Source organism: Netta rufina (genome assembly GCF_964035555.1).
Source record: "Netta rufina genome assembly, chromosome: 1".
Classification (NCBI taxonomy): Eukaryota; Metazoa; Chordata; class Aves; order Anseriformes; family Anatidae; genus Netta; species Netta rufina.
Genome location: NC_140123.1, coordinates 96,531,918 through 96,554,479, shown reverse-complemented (window position 1 = coordinate 96,554,479; position 22,562 = coordinate 96,531,918). Strand labels below are relative to the sequence as shown.

At 35.5% G+C, this 22,562-nt stretch overlaps 1 protein-coding gene across 5 annotated transcripts in view; it reads left to right on the top strand.

Moving 5' to 3' along the window:
- ITSN1 (intersectin 1) overlaps window positions 1-22,562 on the top strand; it is a 123,111-nt gene that overhangs the window by 70,390 nt on the left and 30,159 nt on the right. For 4 of the 5 annotated variants that reach the window (XM_084283565.1, XM_084283564.1, XM_084283562.1 and 1 more), the window contains 8 exons: window positions 359-588; window positions 1,905-2,026; window positions 8,533-8,777; window positions 10,169-10,328; window positions 11,139-11,344; window positions 12,027-12,109; window positions 14,355-14,521; window positions 19,951-19,996. In XM_084283565.1, the coding sequence (XP_084139691.1) occupies window positions 359-588; window positions 1,905-2,026; window positions 8,533-8,777; window positions 10,169-10,328; window positions 11,139-11,344; window positions 12,027-12,109; window positions 14,355-14,521; window positions 19,951-19,996 (1,259 nt within the window). The remainder of the gene's footprint in view (window positions 1-358; window positions 589-1,904; window positions 2,027-8,532; window positions 8,778-10,168; window positions 10,329-11,138; window positions 11,345-12,026; window positions 12,110-14,354; window positions 14,522-19,950; window positions 19,997-22,562) is intronic. The other variant, XM_084283563.1, reaches the window with a different exon arrangement.

Below are 22,562 nucleotides of genomic sequence, written 5' to 3'. Positions count from 1 at the left end.
AGACTTCACATGTGAGTTAAAATAAAAAGTGATATTAAAGTTCAATTTTAGATGCAAAGACAAAACAGTTTAAAGCAATAGAGTCATGCAGTTAGTAGCAGATTACACAGATTAGTGTTCGCTCGCTTGTCTGAGTCACAGCTCTTTCTTTATGAATGCATACAATCTTTGCCATCTAGGAGCCACTGTGTAAGAAAATGTTGTGGAGTGGTTGATAACTCAAAAAATAAAATTACCAGATCTGGTATTGTAGATTGTAGATCTATTTTGTAGATTGCGCACAAGGACAAGTAACTTCTATGGTCTTTTGTTTGACTGACTTAAAAAGCAAAACAAAACACTTTTACTTGTCCAACAGACGAATCCAGGAGCGGGATAAACAACGGCTTGATCGAGTGCAACAAGAAGAAGAGCTCCAGTGGCAAAAAAAAAATCAGGAAGATGAGAAGCAAAAAAGGGAAGAAATAACCAAGAAGAAGGAAAGCGAGGATAAGGGGAAACAGGAAATCCAAGAGAAACTGAGTAAGCTTTTCCAACCACATCAGGAACCAGTCAAGCCAGCCGTCCAGGCTCCTTGGTCAAATGCAGGTAGAGGAAGAAATCAAGAAATGCCGTTGCACACGCCTTTTGAAGAACCATATGTTTCACAATTGAATTGTTCATTTTATTGAAATAAATCATGAGTGGTTTGAGCTCTAAACTCCAAAAGGTTGTTCTCTTCTAGGCTTCAGTATTCTTCCTAAAAGTATGGTGTTCAGCAGACAGAATAAAACACAAGTCAAAGAGCCTCGAAGTGTGCAAACTGAAGGAAGAATCTTAGATAAAAAATGGTCTAAGATGTTGACGTAAGGTGTCAAAAATTACTGCTGCGCATCTCGTTACAAACTTTAAGAAATCTGGATTTTTTTATACTATCTGTGTCACTTAGCTATCCTTCTTCCTCTTCCCCTTTGACATGCATGTTGCTCACTGAACAAATGACCTGAAGTCTACGATATAATCTTCTTTCTTCTGTTATGCACGTAATCTCTTTCAGTTGAGAGCTTTTTCTCTGCATTATAACCTGATTTTTGCCCATATTTGGAATCATCGTACTCTCTTAAGTGGTTTTGATAAATATACATGAGAATTGATCGGGAATGTAATATTTGTCTAAATACTTGATCAAAGGACTGCATAAAAGGGAAATTACTTTCTATCTTTTAGGACTAATCTAGAGTTGACTTTATCAATTATACATTCTTGTTAGGTATTATTTGGGCAGAATAGCTGAGGGCACTTCTGTGACAGAATACACAAATAGGAACTGCATTATATGAAAGAAATTTAGCTTATCTTTTTTTTTTCTCTATTCTTCTTTTCACTAGTAATTCATCTTTAATACGAGCATGTGATTTTTAAAACACCATCTGTAAGTGACCTCTTTTCAGCTAATCCGTGTGTGTTAGGACATTCTGAAACATCTTTTTTCAAAGTATAGTCAGGCTGCAATTGAGGCTGCTGCATAAGCAGGCTCTAAAACTATTGGGCATACCACTGATACATGCAAGAACATCACAGTTTGAATTGAATCTATGGCTTACTGCTCAGATATAATCTACAAAATCAGTGATGCATTTGAGAAGTCATGTATGTTGCATCGTAAGTGCATGATTCTTTCTACAAATAGTTGTGTACATCATGTTAGTTAAAATGCAGTAATATTATACATATTAAGATGAGAAAATAGTAAGCAATCATTTAAAAACACGCTTTTTCCTATTTCCCCTTGTGTAAAAGGATAATATACTTTCTACAGACAATGTGAGGTTTGTTACTTTTTTGTATCCACTTTTGCCTCATTTTTCAAGACTGCAAAATAATGCCTTTTTTTTTTTTGTATCTGTGTTTTTTTCTTTGCTCAGAAAAAGCTCCTCTAACAATTTCTGCTCAGGAGGATGTAAAAATAGTGTATTATAGAGCACTGTATCCTTTTGAATCAAGAAGCCACGATGAAATCACTATTCAGCCTGGCGACATAGTCATGGTAAGAAAGGATTGTGATATTTAAAAAAATATATATATATATATATATATTTTGCATTTGTGTGAGAAGAATTATATGTGGCAGTATTTTATTTTTTTTTTTTACAAATTGGAAAAAAATATTTCAGTGAATATCAAAATATACAGGATGTGATATTGCAGATTACCTATTACAATAACATATAGCTTCTTAGAATTCACTGTAATGTAAAGTTTAAACATAATCTATGAGCAGATCATATCAGCTGTAGTATGCTGAGCTGTGTGTGTTTGAGGTGCAAAATGTTTGAAAACGTTCCTTTACAAAAGTTGTCATTGTGAGAGGTGTTTTGTCCTTCAAGGTAGCTAGGGGTTAAAGTTACTATTATTTTGTATTGAGAGAGTGGCTGCTATGGGTTAAATCAAAAAGTGGCTTTGATAAAAGTATGTTTTTAATAAGAAATTTATTTTTTTTTTATAGGAGTAGTACTACAGCAGTGTTAAAAAAAATAGTTTTAAAAACTGCCTTTGTTAAGAAAATATGATGTCCATTGTAATACCAAGTGAAACAATCATACTAAGCTACAAGATGGCCATACTTCTGTCAGGATCCCATAAACATTAGCCAAGTCTTTGTAGGGTAGTGTTTCTAGCTTTTTTTCTACAACTCTTTTGGTGACAGTTTTTGAGATAATGACCTAATTTAATTGTAACTTGGAATTATTTCTGTAATTACTCTGTTCTTATTTTTTGCTTTTTATCTACTTAACTCTTTTGTGAGACGCTTTTACATTTATTTTCAAGAGGATATAAAGTAGATGAAATGTCATTTCAAAAAAAAGGGAAACTTCAAAACCTAAACATTTGATTGCAGGTGTGTTGATACAGAAGCTTTTCCATTCATTTTTAAAATAGGTGATGAGAGAATGGAATATGGGCTGCCTATAACTGTTGTGTTAAACTTCATATTCTCTAAAGCTGTCTTCTGCTTTTGGCATAACTATATTTTTAAGTTACAATTCTGTTGTTAATGACTGCAGTATTAATATTAATAACTGGCTAGTATGATCTTAGCATGCTCACGTCTATTCATAATGAAAATGCCCGGTGTGGAAATTAAATGCTATCTTGTTCACTGTAGGAAAGTATATTCATTATAGTGTTCCAAAAATATTTTAAGAGTCATTGCATTTTGACACAGTTCAGTAATAATGGATTTTAGAAAAAAAATACCCTTTGTAGACTGTCATAAATTGTAATGATATCTATAAAAGAATTGCATCTATTCTAGGGAGATGAGCCCTCATCTCTCATCCTTTTTTTGTTGTTGTTGATTCAGCTGTGTCACAATGAGGTATTTGTGACATTAGAATCTGCTTCTGGAAATTAAGTGAATCCTGTGTTAGCAGCAGTACTGAATGACTTGGGAAGAGGTCTGATCCCATTCTGAATAAAATTGCAATGTGCTATTATTCTTCATCAAGAAATAGTATTGATCAGTCAGCTGTTAAATTAGAGAGGATATAGGTACATGAGTCTCCTTGGGCTCTCAGAAAATGCTATATCTCTCTTTCTTGGGAAATAGATTGTAGCCTAGACATATAAGAAAATTTTTTTTAAATTATTTTTTTCAAAAAGTGCTCACTATTAGGTAGACTCACAGGGAAATACCATTTTGCCAAAAATATGTGATTTTAAGGAGCACTTCACATGTTTTAAATAAAGTCTTTGTTACAACATAAGTTTTCCTATATGTTATTTTGGACTTTATTTTAGCTTACTCTAGAAGAAAAAATTCTCTAGCTCAGTTTTCTTTATTTAAAACACTTCTAACAATAATTAAACCTTATGACTAATCCTTGTGGGATTTATCTCCTGCTCTGTAGTAATTGCTTAAATGGGCTACTCTTAGAAAATTAATATAAGTAAAACACTTTTGCGAAATGTGTTATAATTCTGCCTTGCTTTAAATCATTGCTTTCCTGATGGAGGTTAAAAGGGAATGGGTAAGTGTGCCATATGACTGTTAGGAAGTCTATGCAATTTATTCATTTTCATAAATACAGATTTTGTTACCATGTAGTTTACTTGTTTTTGAGTTTATGTAGGGTGAAGTAACAAATCAACTCACATTGTCAAAAGTAATTTAAGTACAATGGAGCAGAATTTACTTTTGATAATGGGCATTTGGATTCCTAGACTCTTATCTGTCCTTAAGTGTTTGTTGTGTCATGTGGGTCTACAAGGTTTGAGTCAGTTACGTCTTTTGGAAAATAATGATTTACAAGCTTACATGTTAAAGTGTGTCTGATGTTTCATTTATGACATAAATGCAACTCTGTAGTTCAGCTGACCTCTACAGTTAGGAGTTTACTGTGTGCAACAAGAAAAACTTTGCTTAAAGTAATTGTCTTCTAACATAGGTAACTTCAGTATTTACCCATCTTAACACTATAAAAGGCTTTGCCTGTGCAGGCCTGTGAAATCATGTCCTGTATCATATAGATATACAGGAGATGTTACCCAAACTGTCACTGCTATGAGCAAAGAATCCAGCTGAAGCACACATCCATTGACAGAGCACATGGAAAACAGGCCTAAATCCTGGGTTTAAACAGGACTGCAGAATTCATTATGTCAGAATGACTTGAGGCTTTAATAGGTGTATAGCTTGTAAATAGCATTTGACAACAGTGTAATTAATATACTTTTACACTGTGCATGAATGTTGAGGTCTGTCTTGGTAGGAATGAAGGAGAAGAAGGCTTCATTCTGAAAGAAGTATTTGCAAAAGTGTAGATGGGGAGAGCTTTCTTCTGCTTTACTTTCCAGTACACGTGCTAGCTATCTGTAGGACTGATATATGTGAAATGGTTTAGAGAATGTGTGGGGCATGGGCTGTATTTTTAAGAAAACACATCTACTTTTTAATTAAAGGATTTTTGCATCTTACCTTGGATTTCTGCTTTCTCTGCTTCTTACCTTTTTACATACTTGAAATAACTTCTACTGTAAGACTGTGAGGCCTTTCACTATGTAGATTGATTTATAACCCTAACTATAAGTTAACCAAGCTTTTGTCTGGGAACAAAATATATTCTGAGCCAAGAAAGCCATGCCTGGTTCAGGGCTCTGTCTATTCAAGAACTTAAGTTTCTATTATGTGTACGGGTATGTGTATGCGATGTGTGCAATTCTTTTCCTTTGGATAGCTCTCTGACAAAACGGGTCCTGCTGGCATTTGCTGCTGTTAGGCTCCATCTTGGAGTAAGTGAATGGATTCTGTTGTTACTGGCACTCTTTGATATAATGCAGCTTATTTAAATAAACAAGTACAATTCAGTGAAATGCAGTTGAATTACGGAGTTACTGAACTGCAGTGGCTCTGATAGTAGAACATAAGTTAAATAGAAAGTTCATAAAGAAAGCTTAAACGAGAAGTCTAAGTCAATATGATAATGGTAGTTTGTTGTCGGTTTTGTTGGCTGTTGATTGTGAAAGTTAGAAGGACTGTTCTTTGTATTGGGTACATAGGCAGCCTTGTTGTCTTAGACCCTGCGTAGGCGTAATCAGCATATGGCCTCTGGCGTGCAGAGCTTATATTCAGCATTGTACTAGGAAACCCAGTAGCGAGACCAAAGGCCTACACATGAAGTAGAATTAAAACGACAATTCAATGGGTAGCTAAACAAAACAGACTATGATACTCTGGTTAGCTTTCATTAAATACTTTTTGGAGAGTATTAGGTTTTGACTTCATATGTAGAATTAATTGCTACTGTAAAGCAGGACTTCTGTTTTTGTGTACATGCACTGCTAGTGATACACAAGCTAGCTCAAAGCGGGGTAGGCCTCTGCAGAGCTGACAGAGATATTAACTGTGCCTAATGCTTCTGTATCTAGGAATGGTATTGCTGTTACCTCTGTTGTTTGTTGTGTTGAACCACAGGGAACGAGAATTTGTAAGCTGTGGCTCTAAAGGACAGTTAAATAAATGAAAAATACACACGCTGTAATGCAGTGTTCAGGTGTACATTTAAAGTCTAGTTGTATTTTGGAAAAAAAATTATCTGCAATAAAAGTCTGTTGTAGGGACTTGGGATGGTGGGTGTAAAAATATAAGGAAATTGGAACAAATTAATTTTTAAAAGGTTTGAAGGAATGTATTTAAAGTTCTAGTACTGTACTACAAAAAGAGATGCAGATTATATTTTATATGAATGACTGAGAGAACATTTTTAATGAATTATAAAGTGAAAATGATATTTCAAAGTGTCTTTTCATGAGTATATGATGAAAACCTAATTTGACTGAATAAGCATACATTTGAGTATCTTAATAAGCTGTTTTAAGAATAATTTTAACTTAAAACTCTCCTAAGGAGACATTAAATCAGTAGCTTTAAAAATCCCTTTGGTATTTTTTTTTGTCTGCTTGTACAAAACATATTTTTTCTGAAAACTCACAGTGGTTTTTGTATTGCTGTGATTTGTTTCAAGGATGGCCATTTTAGAAGGTCATGGTAACAGACTTTTGGTCTTGCTGTGCTTATTCTTTTGTATACTAATGATTCTAGTTACTACCTGAAAACTGAATGAGAGTCCAAACTGCGTGTATATTATTACTGTTTAGATTTTAAACTTTGCATCAGGTGCTGATGCAAACCATTTCTCGCTTGCTCTCCCAAGATTCACCCTCTGCTGTGACCTCCCATCACTCATACTGCTGCTCTAACAATCCTATTCAGTGCTGCAGTGGAAATTTTGCTCTGCACTGCAGTAAAACCACATTGAACCGGTCAAGCATGTACTCCATTCATTTCGCTTTGAGTTAATAGGGGCTGAGACAGAAGATGGGTGCAACAAAAAGCAGAAATAATGGATTGTTTTGCACCAAAAGAGGAGTGTGGGATAGAAATTACAATAGTAGGCAGTCAAAGAGTCAAGACATGGAGTAAAGCAAAGCAATCTATCAGCAGCTCAAATGAGTAACCTAGGGACAATCAGAGGCAGAGGCTTTGCTGCTTCAGTTTGAGTCACTTCTCTGCAAAACAACGTTCCCACCCTTATCTAAAGCAACTCATTTACACCATTGCCACAAATGCTTCTTTTTTGCCACTGTTCCCCCCCCCCCTTTTTTTTTTTCAAACAGCTGATCAGTTTATATTGTTAAAATTAATAGAATAAAAAGGTAGGTGTGTTTCCAACTGTCAGAGCAGCTAGCTTGAGATACTACCGTATGCCGTTGCTGTATAATGTCATTATATTCTGAAAATCCCGATGTCTGAAAAGGATACTATTACTAATTCCTTAGCTCACGAAGCATACTGTTACCAACAAATCCTTCAAGATGCTTGGGGAGGTAGGGTCAAGTGATTTCATATTACAGATTTAAGCATCTCTCACTGACTGCTGTACTGTTAACTGCACCAGTAAACTTTTGATTTATGCTCTCATTTGAAACTTCTAAGTATTTTAAAATACTGATTACTGCTAGACTAAACGGTTGAGAGAAATTCTTGCCAAAAATGGCCCTTATGTAGGGCTAATCATCTGACTTTTCATTACTTACCTGATTTTACTGCTGACTTGATCATTGCTAGGGAAATCTGCAGCTACGCACAGCAGATAGTTGAAGATAGTAGACATTATTTACATGTAAAAGGTGCAAGACATATTTGTATATAAGGGTTTGCTTAAACCCTTAAAACTGAAATTCCTCTAGAGTATCAAAGAGGTTAGATGGCTAGACCACCAAATTTACCATAATTATTATAATTACCCCTAATAAAATTACTGCCTTTTTCCTTTAAAAAAATTTTCTGCAACCTCCAGATGCCTTGTCAGTGTTTAACCACCCTATCGATTCATGAGTCACGAGGGGTAGCAATAGTGAATTATTTTTCTTCTGCAATTCTTTTTTTACTGTGGAATTAATTTGAATAAATACATTAGATTTGTTTTGTTTTGTTTGGTTTTGAATTTGTTTGAAAAGGGTTAATTTTAATATGCTGTGTTTCTGTTCTATTTTCTGAAAAAGGAAATCTGGGGAAACTTGTTAAAATCTGCATGTTGCATTAGTTAAACCAGAAATAGCACTATTTAATGGAGTCTCCAGAACTAGTATCTCTAAGTCTGGTTTACTATGACAGACTTTCAAGCAACTGTTTAAAAAACCCACGCTTGGCTTATGCATGAGGGCTGAAATGAACCTTTTTGTACTTCATCACCAAGAAAAAATATCTTTTTGATTTTTGAAAAAAAGGGATTGCAAAACAGTGTTGCATTGCAAAATATTTCCTCAGCTGTTGATATGCCATAGAAGGAATAGCTGACAACATAATCCTCCAACAGTACATTTAATAATAACAACAAAACTCTACCTAGGTGGAACTTGTTTTTATAATGAAGGTATAATTTTGCTGTAAGTAAAGAAAGTTAATTACTGTGGATGAAAAGGATTTTATGTCAAGTAAAAATTCCAGTTATATGTTATATTTCTTAACCTTCTAATTTAATGCATCTACAGGTGGATGAAAGCCAGACTGGAGAACCAGGGTGGCTTGGTGGAGAATTGAAGGGAAAAACTGGATGGTTCCCTGCAAACTATGCAGAGAAAATACCTGAAAATGAAGTTCCAGCATCTGTAAAACCAGTAGTTGAGGCTGCTGCTGCACCTAAAGTTTCTGTGCATGAAACAACTACATCACTAGGAACTCCTGCGTCTACAGAGTGCACTACAACTGCCAATAACTGGGCAGACTTCAGTTCAACGTATGTTTGGGTAGTGATTATCACCGCAAATGTGCTTGAGTCTTTTTTAATCAATTGCATTGTGGTGGGCTGTTAGCACAGAGTACACAGATTGCAAAACAACACAAAAAAAAATCGCTCCCATCATGTAGAGCAGTAGAGAAGGACACATCACAAATGGAAGAAATCTCTGAGTGAGGATGGTGACACCATGGTAGAAATCCCAAGAAGTTCACCTTTCTTATCTTTTACTGATTGACATCAACCCTCATTGAAGGTTTCCAACTTGGATAATGCAAAATAAGTTAATGACAGAGTTAAAATAAAAAGATGATTTATTAGTTCCTTATCACAACATTAATAAGGCTGATAGAAGTAGAACATGGGTTCCAAAGATGTCTTATTAACTTCATACAATATTGATCAACCATTCAAAATTTTCATCAAGTAGGTTGCAGTAGTACTACTGGATATTTAAACTTCTTCTGTTCTACTAAAAAAAGTACTTTATCTCAGAGGTGAGGGAGGGATAAGACTAAATATTGAGCTTTCTGAAGATGTTTGGCATGTATGTGCTTTATTGCTTTTAAATAAACAGTGCTTCAGTTTCAATACCCAGAACATTTATACTGATATGACATGACATATTTATACTAATATGACATACAGTAATTGACATGATACGGGTTAGTGATGTTTGTGGACTTCGGGCACTATTATATTTGGGGTGAGCAACAATTGATTATTCCAACTAATAGCACAAGAAAACAGTTGAAGACTTAGATTTAAGCTGGATGTTTTGTTCATGCTCCTAGAGATCAGGGAATTTTGTCCATTTAAGAGGATATTTTGAGGTGGATCTTGAGATTTGGTAGATATTTTGAAGGACAAGAGATAGCATAAAACTAAAAAGCTGAAAAAAGTCCATAGGAGATAATTTTATGCAAAAAAAAAAAAAAAAAAAAAAAAAAAGGTAAGGATTTTAATAGTGAAAATAAGCAGCAGCAATATGATGCATAAGTGACATGCAGGTATGAAGATTTCAAATCAGTTTTGTACTGAATTGTGACTATTTTCTATTAACTCTTTATACTGTGCATAGTATAGGCTGTACTACCTACTATTTTCATCAGAGCACACCTAAAAAATGAAGTTAAATTAAGAAATAGCTGCCTGTAAATGAGCAAGGACAAGCAACTGTTCTTAGAGATCACCTTTTAGAGATATATTTATTATAACCCTACGTTTGATTGCACTACTTCCACCTGAGAGTTAAGCTGCTTATAACTCATGGAATATTCAACTACAAGAAAGAAACCTAGAATGTAGACTTTATTTCTGTACAGTCTTCCCACATGAACATTGTTATTCAACTGAAAATAATAGGAATAATGTCATTTGCTTATTTTCAGATGGCCTACAAACACTAATGAGAAACCAGAGACAGATAACTGGGATGCCTGGGCAGCTCAGCCGTCTTTGACTGTTCCCAGTGCAGGGCAGTTGCGGCAGCGATCAGCTTTCACTCCTGCCACTGTTACAGGATCATCTCCCTCTCCTGTCTTGGGTCAGGTGAGCAGCTATGTTCATTAAAACTGTTCTGACCCAGCATGAACTTCTGGAAAGCAAAGAACACTGGCAGTTAAAGCAGTCCTCTGGTGGTGAACTTTATCAGTTTGGAGTGATAAAGAGTTAGTGGCAGTGGCACAATTTAACATGAAGAAGCTGCTATTCTGTGCTGGCTTTTTACAACTGTGGTGGTCCAGTCTTAATGTTTTGGCAGGGTGCTATTTTTGGGTCACTTCCTTTGGCTTTTATTGAATCACATGACAACAACCTTTGTTCCAAAGTGGATTATGTAGTTAAGTGGTATAGCAATGGCAAAGCTTCACACCAGATGAGTTCAGTCCATCTGTTAAGGCACTACATTTTCCTCAACTGGACGTACTGTTCTTGTAAGCTAATGTGCTGTTCTGAAAAATGCTAAATACTTTAGTGCCTTAGAGCAAAACTAAAAAGTTGGAGTATACAATACATAACTTGCAGCAAAGCATCATTTTCCATAAAGTTTACTTTAAACCCTGCCAAAATAGCTTCATCAAGGTTTAAGACATGTATATCTTAATTGTAAAACTTGTAAAAAAGCAAACCCCCAATAATTTTGCATTGTAGCGCTTACACATTAACAGAAATGGAGGAGGATTTTGAACATTTCTTGTATTATTTTGTAATTTTAATTGATATATTTTGCTTTATGCAGTTGAGGAGAAGTCTGTGTATTTTGTTGCTAAATAAGTAGCATAAGAATAAGATTCCGTAAGGAGCTTTCTTTATGAAAGGTGGTGCATGACTGACTACTCTCTTTTTTCAAATTTGCATTAGGGCGAAAAAGTGGAGGGGCTTCAAGCACAGGCTTTGTATCCTTGGAGAGCAAAAAAAGACAACCACCTTAATTTCAACAAAAATGATGTCATCACAGTTTTAGAGCAGCAAGATATGTGGTGGTTTGGAGAAGTTCAAGGACAAAAGGGGTGGTTTCCTAAGTCATATGTGAAGCTTATTTCAGGCCCCATTAGGAAGTCAACAAGGTATTGTATTTGCTTTTACCATACTTTATGTCTATAATGTCATAGTTAAATAAATATGAAGAGTTGCACACTTGAGTGTTAAAGTTTGGAATCTACTCTGTAAAAATGATTTTATGCAACTCTTCTCTAGGGTGTTTTGGCCTCCAACTCTAAAAGTTCAGTTTAGGAATATGTAAGCTGACCTCAGTTCTCCTTCCACAATGCATCACCAACAAAGATCTAAAGTTTAATAAATTCTTAATTTTATGTGACTTGCAACTAAAAAAATAGTATTTTGGATATTATGAATTACATCTATGTAAGTCTTAGATTATGTTTCCCCAAAATAAAAAGATATACCTCAAAGCTTAATCACTTACCATTACTCTTGGAGGATGAAACAATCAGAATCTGGTTCTGTGTAACATGAAGGCAACATTAACATTAGTTAAATAAATTAGAATGATTTTAGATTTTTTTCTCTTTTGAGGGAAAAGAGGAGATGTAGCAATTTGTTTATTGAATGTAATTACCTAATTTTAACCATGACTAGCCATTGTGCATAAAAGCTTTAATTTGTAAATTCACTATCTCTATTTAAGGGAATTGCTTATGGATGTATATGCATATTTTAGTTTTAAAATACAGTAAGCATCTTCTGAAAAGGTTTAATTTCTTAAATAACCGTTATTCTCTTCTAAAGCATGGATTCTGGTTCTTCAGAAAGTCCTGCTAGTCTGAAAAGAGTAGCATCACCAGCAGCAAAAGCAACTATGTCAGGTGAAGGTAAGCATTCCAAACTGAATAGCACTAACAGTATTCTACTATGTAATGAAATAAAAGCAGTCTACATATTACCAGAAAACAAGCCTAGAATCATCAAAACAAGCCTATTTTAAGATTATGCCTGTTAGAATTGAAGTGCAAATCAGTTTGCTTCTAGAGTGATTTAAAGTGATTGTAGTAAAAATTTGTAGATGTTGTGTCTGTAGAAAAAATAATTTCACATGCTATTAAAATTTCTTCTACTGTTCCGTACATAAATATTTTGGTAACCAATGGAAGCGTTTAGTATGTTTTTTTGCAGAGGGCCAAATAAATACATAGCTATATATGCTTCATGATGTTAGGAATTATTAATAGATACCTCAATTGCACTCAAAACTCATTTCCAGTGTTTCATTAAAACTATTTATAGCTAATTTCTTTACCTGAAAGTTGTGATCCTTGTAGCCAAGGCTACCCCTCATTTTTTAAGGATGGAGCATGAGGCACAGACAGCTGTCAGTTTTCTGGAGGGTTTTTAAAAACTTGCATCCCTGGTTGTTACCACTCTTCATCTGGAGGTTAATGCCTCCATATGAGCTGTGTTAACAGACTGTGGGCACTCTTAATCCACTTCAGGGCAGTGCCAGCTAGGTTAATTTAAATTACAGAGTAAATCAATTAATCTAAATATAGTTTACAAATGAACATTTTTATATAATCTCTACAGAACACCTGAAGCTTTTCAACTACAATTCTACATAAGATTTCAAGTGAAAGAATCTCTTTGGTTACTGACGTACTTAATTTGCCACAGGCATTGAGCACTAGAAAAATTAAAAAAAGAGGATGTTAAAGATCTATCTAAAATGGAAAGTGAGATCATAAGTTATTCCAAATTATAACTAGTTTGTCTTGCTATATATTTCAGGAAATGCAATTTAGAAATGCTAAGTATTTTTTTTTTAACGTGGAATATCTCAGGTTATATGTTAGTATTAAAAGGGAACACAACTTTAATAAAAACATGTCCAAAAAGCTGTATTTTTAAGAAATATTCACAAAGAATCGCAGAATGGTTGAGGTTGGAAGGGACTTCTGGAGATCATCTAGTCCAATCCCCTACCAAGCAAGGTCACCTAGAGCAATAGAATAGAAGATGCTAAATCCATATTTCATTAGGTGTAGAGGATTTAAGAAATACGTATTTAGCATACATTATGAATTTTAATGTATGTGTCTATATGTGTACAAACAGATGTACGTGTTCTTCAACTGCAGTCATTAGACAAACCATACCTTTCATTAAGGATGGTAATTGTGGTTTGAATTCTTGTTGAACTTCAGTAATAAAGCTGAGGTTTTTGGTCAGATTTAGTGTTCAAGCAAAGAGAACTGTTGCCAGCTGTAATGGAATACTTGCATGTTTTTGTCAAGTATTCATGTAAGTCTGCCTGAAGTATCGTGAACTGCTCTTACTTCCAGAGCTGGTCCTAGAAACAGATGATATAATAGTCAGTGATCTATTTTATGCCCCACAGAAAGTGTGATATTGCTCAGTTAAAGAAGAATTGTATAAAAAATGTTACTGGATTGTCTGAAATTCTTCGTAATTCTTTGTGTAGAGTTTTTTCATGTAGTTCTGTGATTCAATTACGCATTGCATTTCTCAATGTCAGTCTACATTAGTGTTTTTGCACTTGAATACTAAGTAGTTGACTGTGTTTTAACAAAACAGAACACATTCGGGCTTTGTCTTGACATTTCCCAGCCATCTGTTGCATAAGATGCAAAGAGATGTGTGCCCTTCATGCAAAGCCTCAAGTAATGAAAGAACTCATTGTACATGAGCGCCAAACAGCATATGTAAGATGAAGACTGTATCTACAGATGTTTGGTTACTGAGATTTTTCTGTCCCCAAGATTGAAAATGCTAGTAATCATCACAAAACAGAAACCATTGAGAAATGTGTTCAAAGTAGTTTCTGATACAAAGTAATAATGTATGTAAATTTTAATTGTACTTGCAAATTACTTTATCAAAAAGATTCCTTCCTTCAAGCCGCCTCGTGATAGCTTGTATTTAGTTTTGATCTAGAAGATTTCATTTTATGTATTAAATATCGAGGAATTATCAATAAAGTATTTAATAAATTTATCTTCTATCTAGCCTGTGGATAGATAATGTTATACTAGGTTTATCAAATGATAATTGAGCAGTTTATCAAGTGTTTTCCCTTGTTCTGTATTTATTTCTCTCTTGCAGAGTATATTGCTATGTATACTTATGAGAGCTCTGAACAAGGAGACCTAACCTTTCAGCAAGGTGATATGATTCTTGTGACAAAGAAAGATGGTGACTGGTGGACAGGAACACTGGGTGATAAATCAGGAGTATTCCCATCTAATTACGTGAGACTCAAAGATTCTGAGGTAGAGACATTGAATTGTTATAAAATTGAGTCGGGGGAGGTACGTTTTGCTCGGTGTTGTAGTGATAGTTGTAAGTCAGTGGTTCATAAGTGAATGAGAAATATTTACTGAATGTGAAGTTGGGAAAAAGCAAAAATAATTACATTTCACAACAAATTCTTAAGTAACATTGCAAACCATTTATGAAAATGACTCTTGCATATGTTAGCAGTTAACTTGGCGGTTTTGTAGAGACAAATCAAAATAGCTGTGATTACTTGGTTTTCCAGGTAAGTTTTTAATGACTGAGTTGTATCTTACTGTTATTTTCTTTAAAAAGATAGTAAGGGAAATATTTCAGTTTATCTTTTTTTTTTTCTTTTTCTTTATTTATTACAGTGTTCTTGCAGTCCAGGGGAACAAATTTGGCACCAAAACTTGTCTAACTGCTAAATTTATTTTAAAGTTATTTATTGTGTACAGGTTCTGTCTCATCTGAATTTATCCCAGAATAATCTGATAGAGGATGTCTGTATTATTTTTTTTCCTTCTTTGTAGGTATTCTTAAGAAAGATGCTTTCTCATTATATTCCATATTTATTTGAAACAATAATTCTCACTTACCAGTAGGAATCAGCTTAGTGTCAGCTGCATAGAGTACTAATCTCTTGACAGAAGGAGTTCTTGTTTGTGTCTCTAAGAATAATAGGGTTTTTAAAGATGTTAAATGCAAACAAGACGCCTAAGTTCTCTACTGGATTTTCAGAAATCTAGGTGGTAAGGCTTTTTCCATAAGTGTTGGCCTCTGTGTTTATGTAGCAATGAAGGACTGTAACCTGCAGTTGTGGAGACTGGGCAAAGTCATTCCTTAAACTTGCTTCTGTTTATGAAAAAGCAGAAAAATGAAACCTGCAGTGAAACAAGTAGCTGTAGAAAGACTTTATGTAGTAATTTTCTAGATAATAGAGATGCATCAATAACATCCTCTGGGATAGGATCAAAAAATTCTCATTAATTATGTTTAGTCTTACAGTCCTTGGGAGAACTAGTAATGTGATACTGCTTTCAGAAGCATTTTAGAAAATTTTCTTATCTATATTTTGCATCATGTAACTATTTCCTTGAATCTGTAGACTATGGAGCAGCAGATGAAGTTGGATCAGGTCCCAGACTAGAATAGCAGTACTTAATAGTTGTGTTAGTCAAGTATTGTAGCACTATGGTGCCCATCATAGCAGACTAGCTTGGCTTTTTGTCACCGGGAGTAAATTTTTTACAGTAGCAAGTTGTGATGTTGCTTCAGTAGGCAGGGTAGAGGTAGTCCAGGTGTGCTTTTGGAGTGCAGGATGTGGATTATAGTTCAGTACTGCCTATAGGTCTTGACATACATCAAAAAGATGTTGGCTTGCCCCATGGTGGTAGAAGCAGGTGTACAGATAATTAATTACCTAGCTGTGGAAGTTCATGTGATCATGAAACTGAGCCCTAAGTCTCTTTATGTTACTTGGAAGTTTATATTGTAGTTGATGAGTGGGAACCTGCAGGGTCAGCTTCCTAAAGCCCTGTGAGGCCTATTTCATAGGTGGATAGTAATAGTTACTAATTAGTTATTTAGCACTAACTAACAGAAAAGTAACTGAAGTTAAGTTTAATTTGAAGAACCTGTTTTTGTTTTCCTTTGAGATATCCTTAACACAGTTCAGTCACAAAACCTGCGAATTTATATTCAGATATGGTGAGCTGCCTTTTGTGTGCCCTGAAGGATTGGACATACCAGATGCTTGTCCTGTCTGGTGAGGGACAGGCAGACATATTGGCAAGTCTTTGTAGAAAACTCAGAAATAGACATTTAATTCTGAAAACTATCTTTATTAGAGAACTCAGTTTGATGTTTTGCTGGTCTCAGCTTGTCTGGGGCTCAAACAACTAAGTGCAGTTTATCAAAAAGTGCTCCAACTGCCCTTTTTGCTGATGAAAACCACATCTTCAGATAAAATCTTGATGAGAAAAGGAGGAAAGAGCACAGAGCTCACGGAGATCTTTGTATTCAGGACGCTTATTTTCATGAAGTGATTCACATGCCCCACAGGAGATAGTTGTTGTTCCAAGTGGATAATTGCCGTTACACATACAGGGTTTTGCTATTCAGCTTGTTCAGAGAGCCAGTTTTTAAAAAGGATTTCACAATAGCAGCTGTCTTAACTTTCAGATGTGCTGCTGTGCTTGGACAGCTGCTGGCTGATCGTGAAAAATCTTACTAAAAAAGTAAATTAATTTAATGTGTTCTGCACTGTTGACTCAGGCCTGAAGAAAAATTAAAGGCAGTGCTGATCTTTCAATAGTGCTACCCTTTTGCCTCAAGCTACTAAATTAAAGAATTTCCTGTCCCTTACAGTTTCAACACATTAACAAAGTGAAAACCCTTATGTTCTTCAAGTAAACAACTATCCTGGTTGATGGTCTGTTATCGGAGTTTTCAGTAAGTTGAGGTAGATGTATACAGATCTGTAACAGGTTTTTATTTTACCCTGCCTTTCCTTGAGACTGTTAATAATTACCTCTGTGTTGGGGTACAGGGCTTACAGGGTAGAGTTGGAAAAACAAAAATTTAGACCCCTCAATGAATGAGACTTTGTATAAGTGTTCTGAAAACTCTTAGCAGTCTGAACGTATTTACTCTACATTGTAGGGCTCTCATTGTACAACACAACTGGCAATTCTACTGCTGTGTCTTACTAAATTAGCAAAGCAAGTTATTTTCTACTGTTTCAAGAGACTTTATCCTTTGTCACAAAATATCCTCATAGGCAGTTATCATCTTAAGTGTACAAAAGGGAAATAGAATAAGGTATTTCCTCTCCATGATGTTTCTCTTAGCAAAAGGATACAAAATATTTCTCCAGCTCTTCAGGTAGCCAGCAGTTGGGTCCATCTTTAAGTGCCTTATTTGTTAATTTAGATACTTTTGAAGCACTGAAGGTGTTTTCTATGTATTTCTTCTGCTTTTTACCAAAGGTGCAAAGAGTCTTTGAAGAGAAATCAGACTGAGTCTGCTCAATGTGATTTTGAAATTCCTCTCTCAAAATACCCTTGATATGTTTACCAGTAAAGTGCAAAGAGACAGTGTCACGGCCTGTTTTATCTGCCCATACCTGCCTCACCTGGCAAAGAGGATGTTGGTTAAGTGATATTTGGAAGGAGTTTGTTCTTTTGGAGGTCCAAATACTTGTACTTTCTTAATGGGTGGTGGTTCTTTGCCAAAAATGCATACCAAATTGTATCAGTTCCTGACGCTGTCATGTCAGTGTCAGTTGTCGCCCCTGGTTCCAGAACTTTTAGTCTGCCCTACTCGGGACTGTGGCCCTTAGTCTTTGTATCTGATCTCTGTATGATGCTTTCCTATTTCATTTTGTTAGTTGATGTAGGTCACAGTGGTCATAGAGAAAGGTAGAGGGCAAAAGAGAAAGAAGGGAACCTAGGGAAGAAAGGAAGACTTGCTGGCCTTCTAGAAAGTAATTATAATCAGTTACAATTACAAGAAAGTTGCACTGAGACTGCAGTATCCAAGTGTTGTTTAATATAAAGTATCCACTTCCCACAATCCTTCCCAAAATTTAACTTGCAAAACGCCAAAGAGAAGTGTGTATGGAAGATGCTTTTGTGCCAGATGTTAAATAAGAAACAAAATAAAACCTTCCCCATCCCATTTCCCCACTCTCATCTTCCAGTAGCAGTTACAGGTTATAGGGCAAGCCATGCCAATTCTGCTGACTAATACAGCATTGTGAAGTCTTATACTTTAGCCGGAATGGTCAGGCTTCATTCAGGAAAATGTCCAAAACGTTGTCACAGAGCAGCTACATAATCTTCAAGACAGGTATTTTCCTAATAATCTATTTTTTAGAGGCATTCAAAACCAATGCACATTTTAAAAATGGCACTGTACTGTCAGTTATTTAACTAGTTTTCCAGTTATTGCTTTTATTGGTTTCTGTGTCAGAATCCACAACTTTTTAAAATGTCAACTTAAGGAGAATATTGAGGATGAAACCGATCTTTTCCACAGAGAAATTCTGAAATTCTGGGATTCTGAAAATCTGGGATTCTGAAACCCTTTGGGTCATTCATGTAGGCTGCAAATGTGTGGGGAGGATCCTGAAGAAGTTGAGGGGAGACTGAAGTGTTGTGAGCCTCCCTTGAAGTTTTCCTTTAAGGATCTTACAGATATTCAATATTTCTGACCAAAGTGCAGTTTACGTTTGGTATGTTGCCGTTATCCATATCTGACCTTTTTATTGTAGAAGAAAAGTCTGGCAATGTTCTGGGAAAAAACTGAGGTAATTATTTAAGGGATCAGGGAATCTGTCCTATACAGGGTGTTGACCAAAACGGTTGGAAAGATAACTGAGGAAGGGTGTGTGCAAGGGGTAGAGTCCAGATTACACATGGTTTTGAATACTCAAATTGCATGAATAGCACTAGATCTGCAAGTGCATTTAAAAAAAAAACAACAACAAAAAATGAACAAAAAAAAACAACCAACCAACCAAGCACCTCCTTCCAAATAACTGGTGGCCTTAAGGGAAGATTTCTTTTTCAGCAAAAGAACTTTGAGTTTGTAAATTATGAAAGCTTTTCATGCTAAGTTTTATATTTCAGTATAGCTGGTTCCGTACACATAACTGAACTAGTTCCACTGCTTGCTGGATTTCTCATGGGTGTTCACAGGGGCTTTTCTTACATTCCTCTTGGCCTGGATGGTGGTGATGTTCATTCTTCATCTCACCCCATCTAGATTTAGAGAAATAACTACCTTTGTCAAAACAAACAGCACTTCAGTAGTATTCAGCTATAGCTATTCAGTGTCCTGTGCTCTCAGTTGTGCATGAAAAAGGTGGTGGAGTTTTTACTAGTGTAACACATATCACCTACAAAGTTCAGATAACTCACCTTAGAAATGCAGTGAAGGATTTTTGCACTGACTATGTTAATCTGCTGTGTAAGAAATTTTAGAAATTATGGATATTATTGAAATAATTATATGGGTTAGCCTTTTAAGCATATTTGTAATCCTAACTATTTGTAGAGTTGAAAACTACTATTGCTGTTTTAACTCAATTTGGCAGAATTCACATTTTGTAGATATCCGGATTTACAGTGAAAATGCTCTGTAATTTGGAATTACATTGGTATTTGCAGTCTACGAAAGGCAAGAGTTCAGGAAAGATGTTTTTATATAGTTATACACTTCCATGCACCATTTGTAATTTATTTCTATATATTTATTGCCATCTCAAATACTAAGAGTTCCTGCAAGAACAGAGACTTCCTTTGAGAGATGTTTATTCTCATCCTTTATTGGTGTGTTATAGAAAAATGTATTAAATAATTTTCATATACTGACAAAATAATTATGAGTGCTAAACTTACATCTTACTTTCTATTTCAAGGCTTCTGGAGCAGCTGGAAAAACGGGAAGCTTAGGGAAGAAACCTGGTGAGTTATATATAGTGACAGCACCTTATATCTGTTATTGAATAGTATTTATTTCTAATCGGTGAGAAATTTAAATGGAAACAATATAAATTCCATAGAAATGATAAATTGGTTGCTCTTGTTCATTTGTAGATTATGAAATACATTGTTCTGCTTTAGTAATGTGCACTGATGAAAACTGTTGTCTATATTAAAATAATGTGTAATCTGTCAATCGCTATATCAAAATAGCATATAGCTAGAGAATAAAAATCTGTTTGCTCAAAAACGAATGTAAGCTTCATGATAGATCATCAAATGGAACAGTGGAAGCCTACAAAAAGCTCAAGTTTACCTCTGTTTCTAATTGGAAGTACACATTCCACACTGTGGTTTTCCAGCATTTTGCCCAGAACAATGCACAATATGGCATACATTGGCTCTGAGCTGTTGTGCCTGCCTCCCGTTTTCAAGAGCACATAACCTTGTTTAAAAGTTTAAGAACAGTTTGAGAACAATCCTGCCTATTTTTCAGCAAGGAGATTCGTGGATGTTTTTGCTATAAATGAGCTTCAACAGCTCAGCCAACAGAAGTGAAACACTCATGAACAAGGTGAAATATTCCAGTTCATTCTAGAAGCAGCAGAATGAGCGTGTGGATATTGGTAATAGTGTATGCTGAAGGGCAGGGAAAAATAAAATTGTATCTTTTGGAATTTAAGCAGCTATATGAGGACTATTATATATGTGAGAAGACATTTATTTCTTTTTTTCTAAATGAATGTGTTTTGGGAGAGACACGTTCTCCTGACCCAAACTGTGACCGAATTTGATCTGTTCTACTTAATTCAGTATTTAAATATATCAAAATTAAGAAGTCCTTCCTGGAATGAAAGCTATTTCTTTCATTTAAACAAACAAACAAACAAACCAACCGACCGACCAAACAAACAAACAAAAAACAAACAGAAGTTTTTGCTCAGTGTTTTCTCCAACTTTCTGCTTCTCTGTGACGTGCAAGAGCTGGATGCTAAACTTGTAATTCAGACTGCAGCTTGTTTAACATGCAATCCACAGTAAAAAATCTTTATGTTGCCTATTGGTGAAAGGGGATGTCTGCTACCTGGAGCCTTGTGGATCACAATTTTGTAGATAAAAAGGAGAAAGTTCTTGTTCTGAGATGCAAGCTGTGAGATTTTTGCTCTCTCAATAGAATTGCATAGTGTGATGTACTGAATATTATAATTGTCATGGTAGTAAGAGAAGCTTTTCATAATTAAAGAAATGATTTTTGCAAACTCCCACATTTGGTGTCTTTGCTTGTGTTCATTTTGCATTCTGAATGGCTCTAAGGTGGAGGAGTTGATGTGGTTCTGTGAAAAAATTGTAATTGCAGGAAGCTTGTAGACTTTTTAGCAGAGTAGCCGTGTTTCCTGCCAAATACATGTAGTTTGCTTTCTTTGCCTTGATCCTGAACAGCTTGTGCTGCTGCTGGCTTTTCTATGTGTAAACCTTTCTGTTCTCCTACTATCACCTACTGTATTTTACTTAGCAGTTCTTTCTTCCATCTTGTGCTTTCACACTTGAAATGCTACTTTTTAACTTCCAGATCCACGTGTAAAATCGTTCTAACTTTCAGCTACTAGTATTTTCATCACCTGCTTTTTTCTATCCTTGCCTGCGTGCTCACATTGGTGTGCCTCTCTTCAAGGCCAGGCTGGATGGGGCTTTGGGCAGCCTGGTCTGGTGGGAGGTGTCCCTGCCCATGGCAGGGGGTTGGAACCAGATGGTCTTTAAGGTCTCTTCCAACCCAACCCATTCTGTGATTCTCTGAGGGAGGTTTTGCTATAGATAGTTCTGTATGTGTCTTTGTTTCCACCAACCCCAGACTGCTTGTCACCACTCTAATTCTTCATCCTCCATATGTTGTTCATTTGCATCTTCAGTACTTCTCTTCATTTTTCATTTTCTTATCCTTTTCTTCTAGATTTCAAGTAAAGTATCTGGTTGTTTTCTTGTGTCCTCAACACACTTTGTTGTTACTCTCCTGCAAGAAAACCTCTCTCTATTTCAAAGGAGATACCTTTGAGTTACCTCTCCTTAAAAAACTTCATTTTCAATAATTGCTCCCTTTCTCTCCATTACCAACAGATGCCCCCTCCTTTCAGACACGCTGTTACTGAGTGCCTTTACTGTTTCCCATGGCCAGAGGAGGTTTGGTGCTTGCTGACAGAGAGGGCCATGTAGGATGGTGCCCAGCACTATTCTACTTTCATAGTATGGGTAACCTTGTGACAGCTGGGAACCACATCTGTATACTCACTTAAATGTGGCAGACTATTGGGTTTAGTTTACCAAAAGGAAAAAAACAAAACCACAAAACAACACAAATTTACCATATTTTGTTTAGCAAAGGTTCTCAATAATCAGGGTATCAAACATATTCTCCATCACCCTAACCGTGTTTTGATGACATGATAAACTTGGCTTTAAAAGCTATCAGTAGGACATTAAAAAAGCCCACAGCTGTTTATAAGCTCCTGTCAGTTCAAATCTGTTCAAAAATGCGTTACCCTGCCAGGCTTTG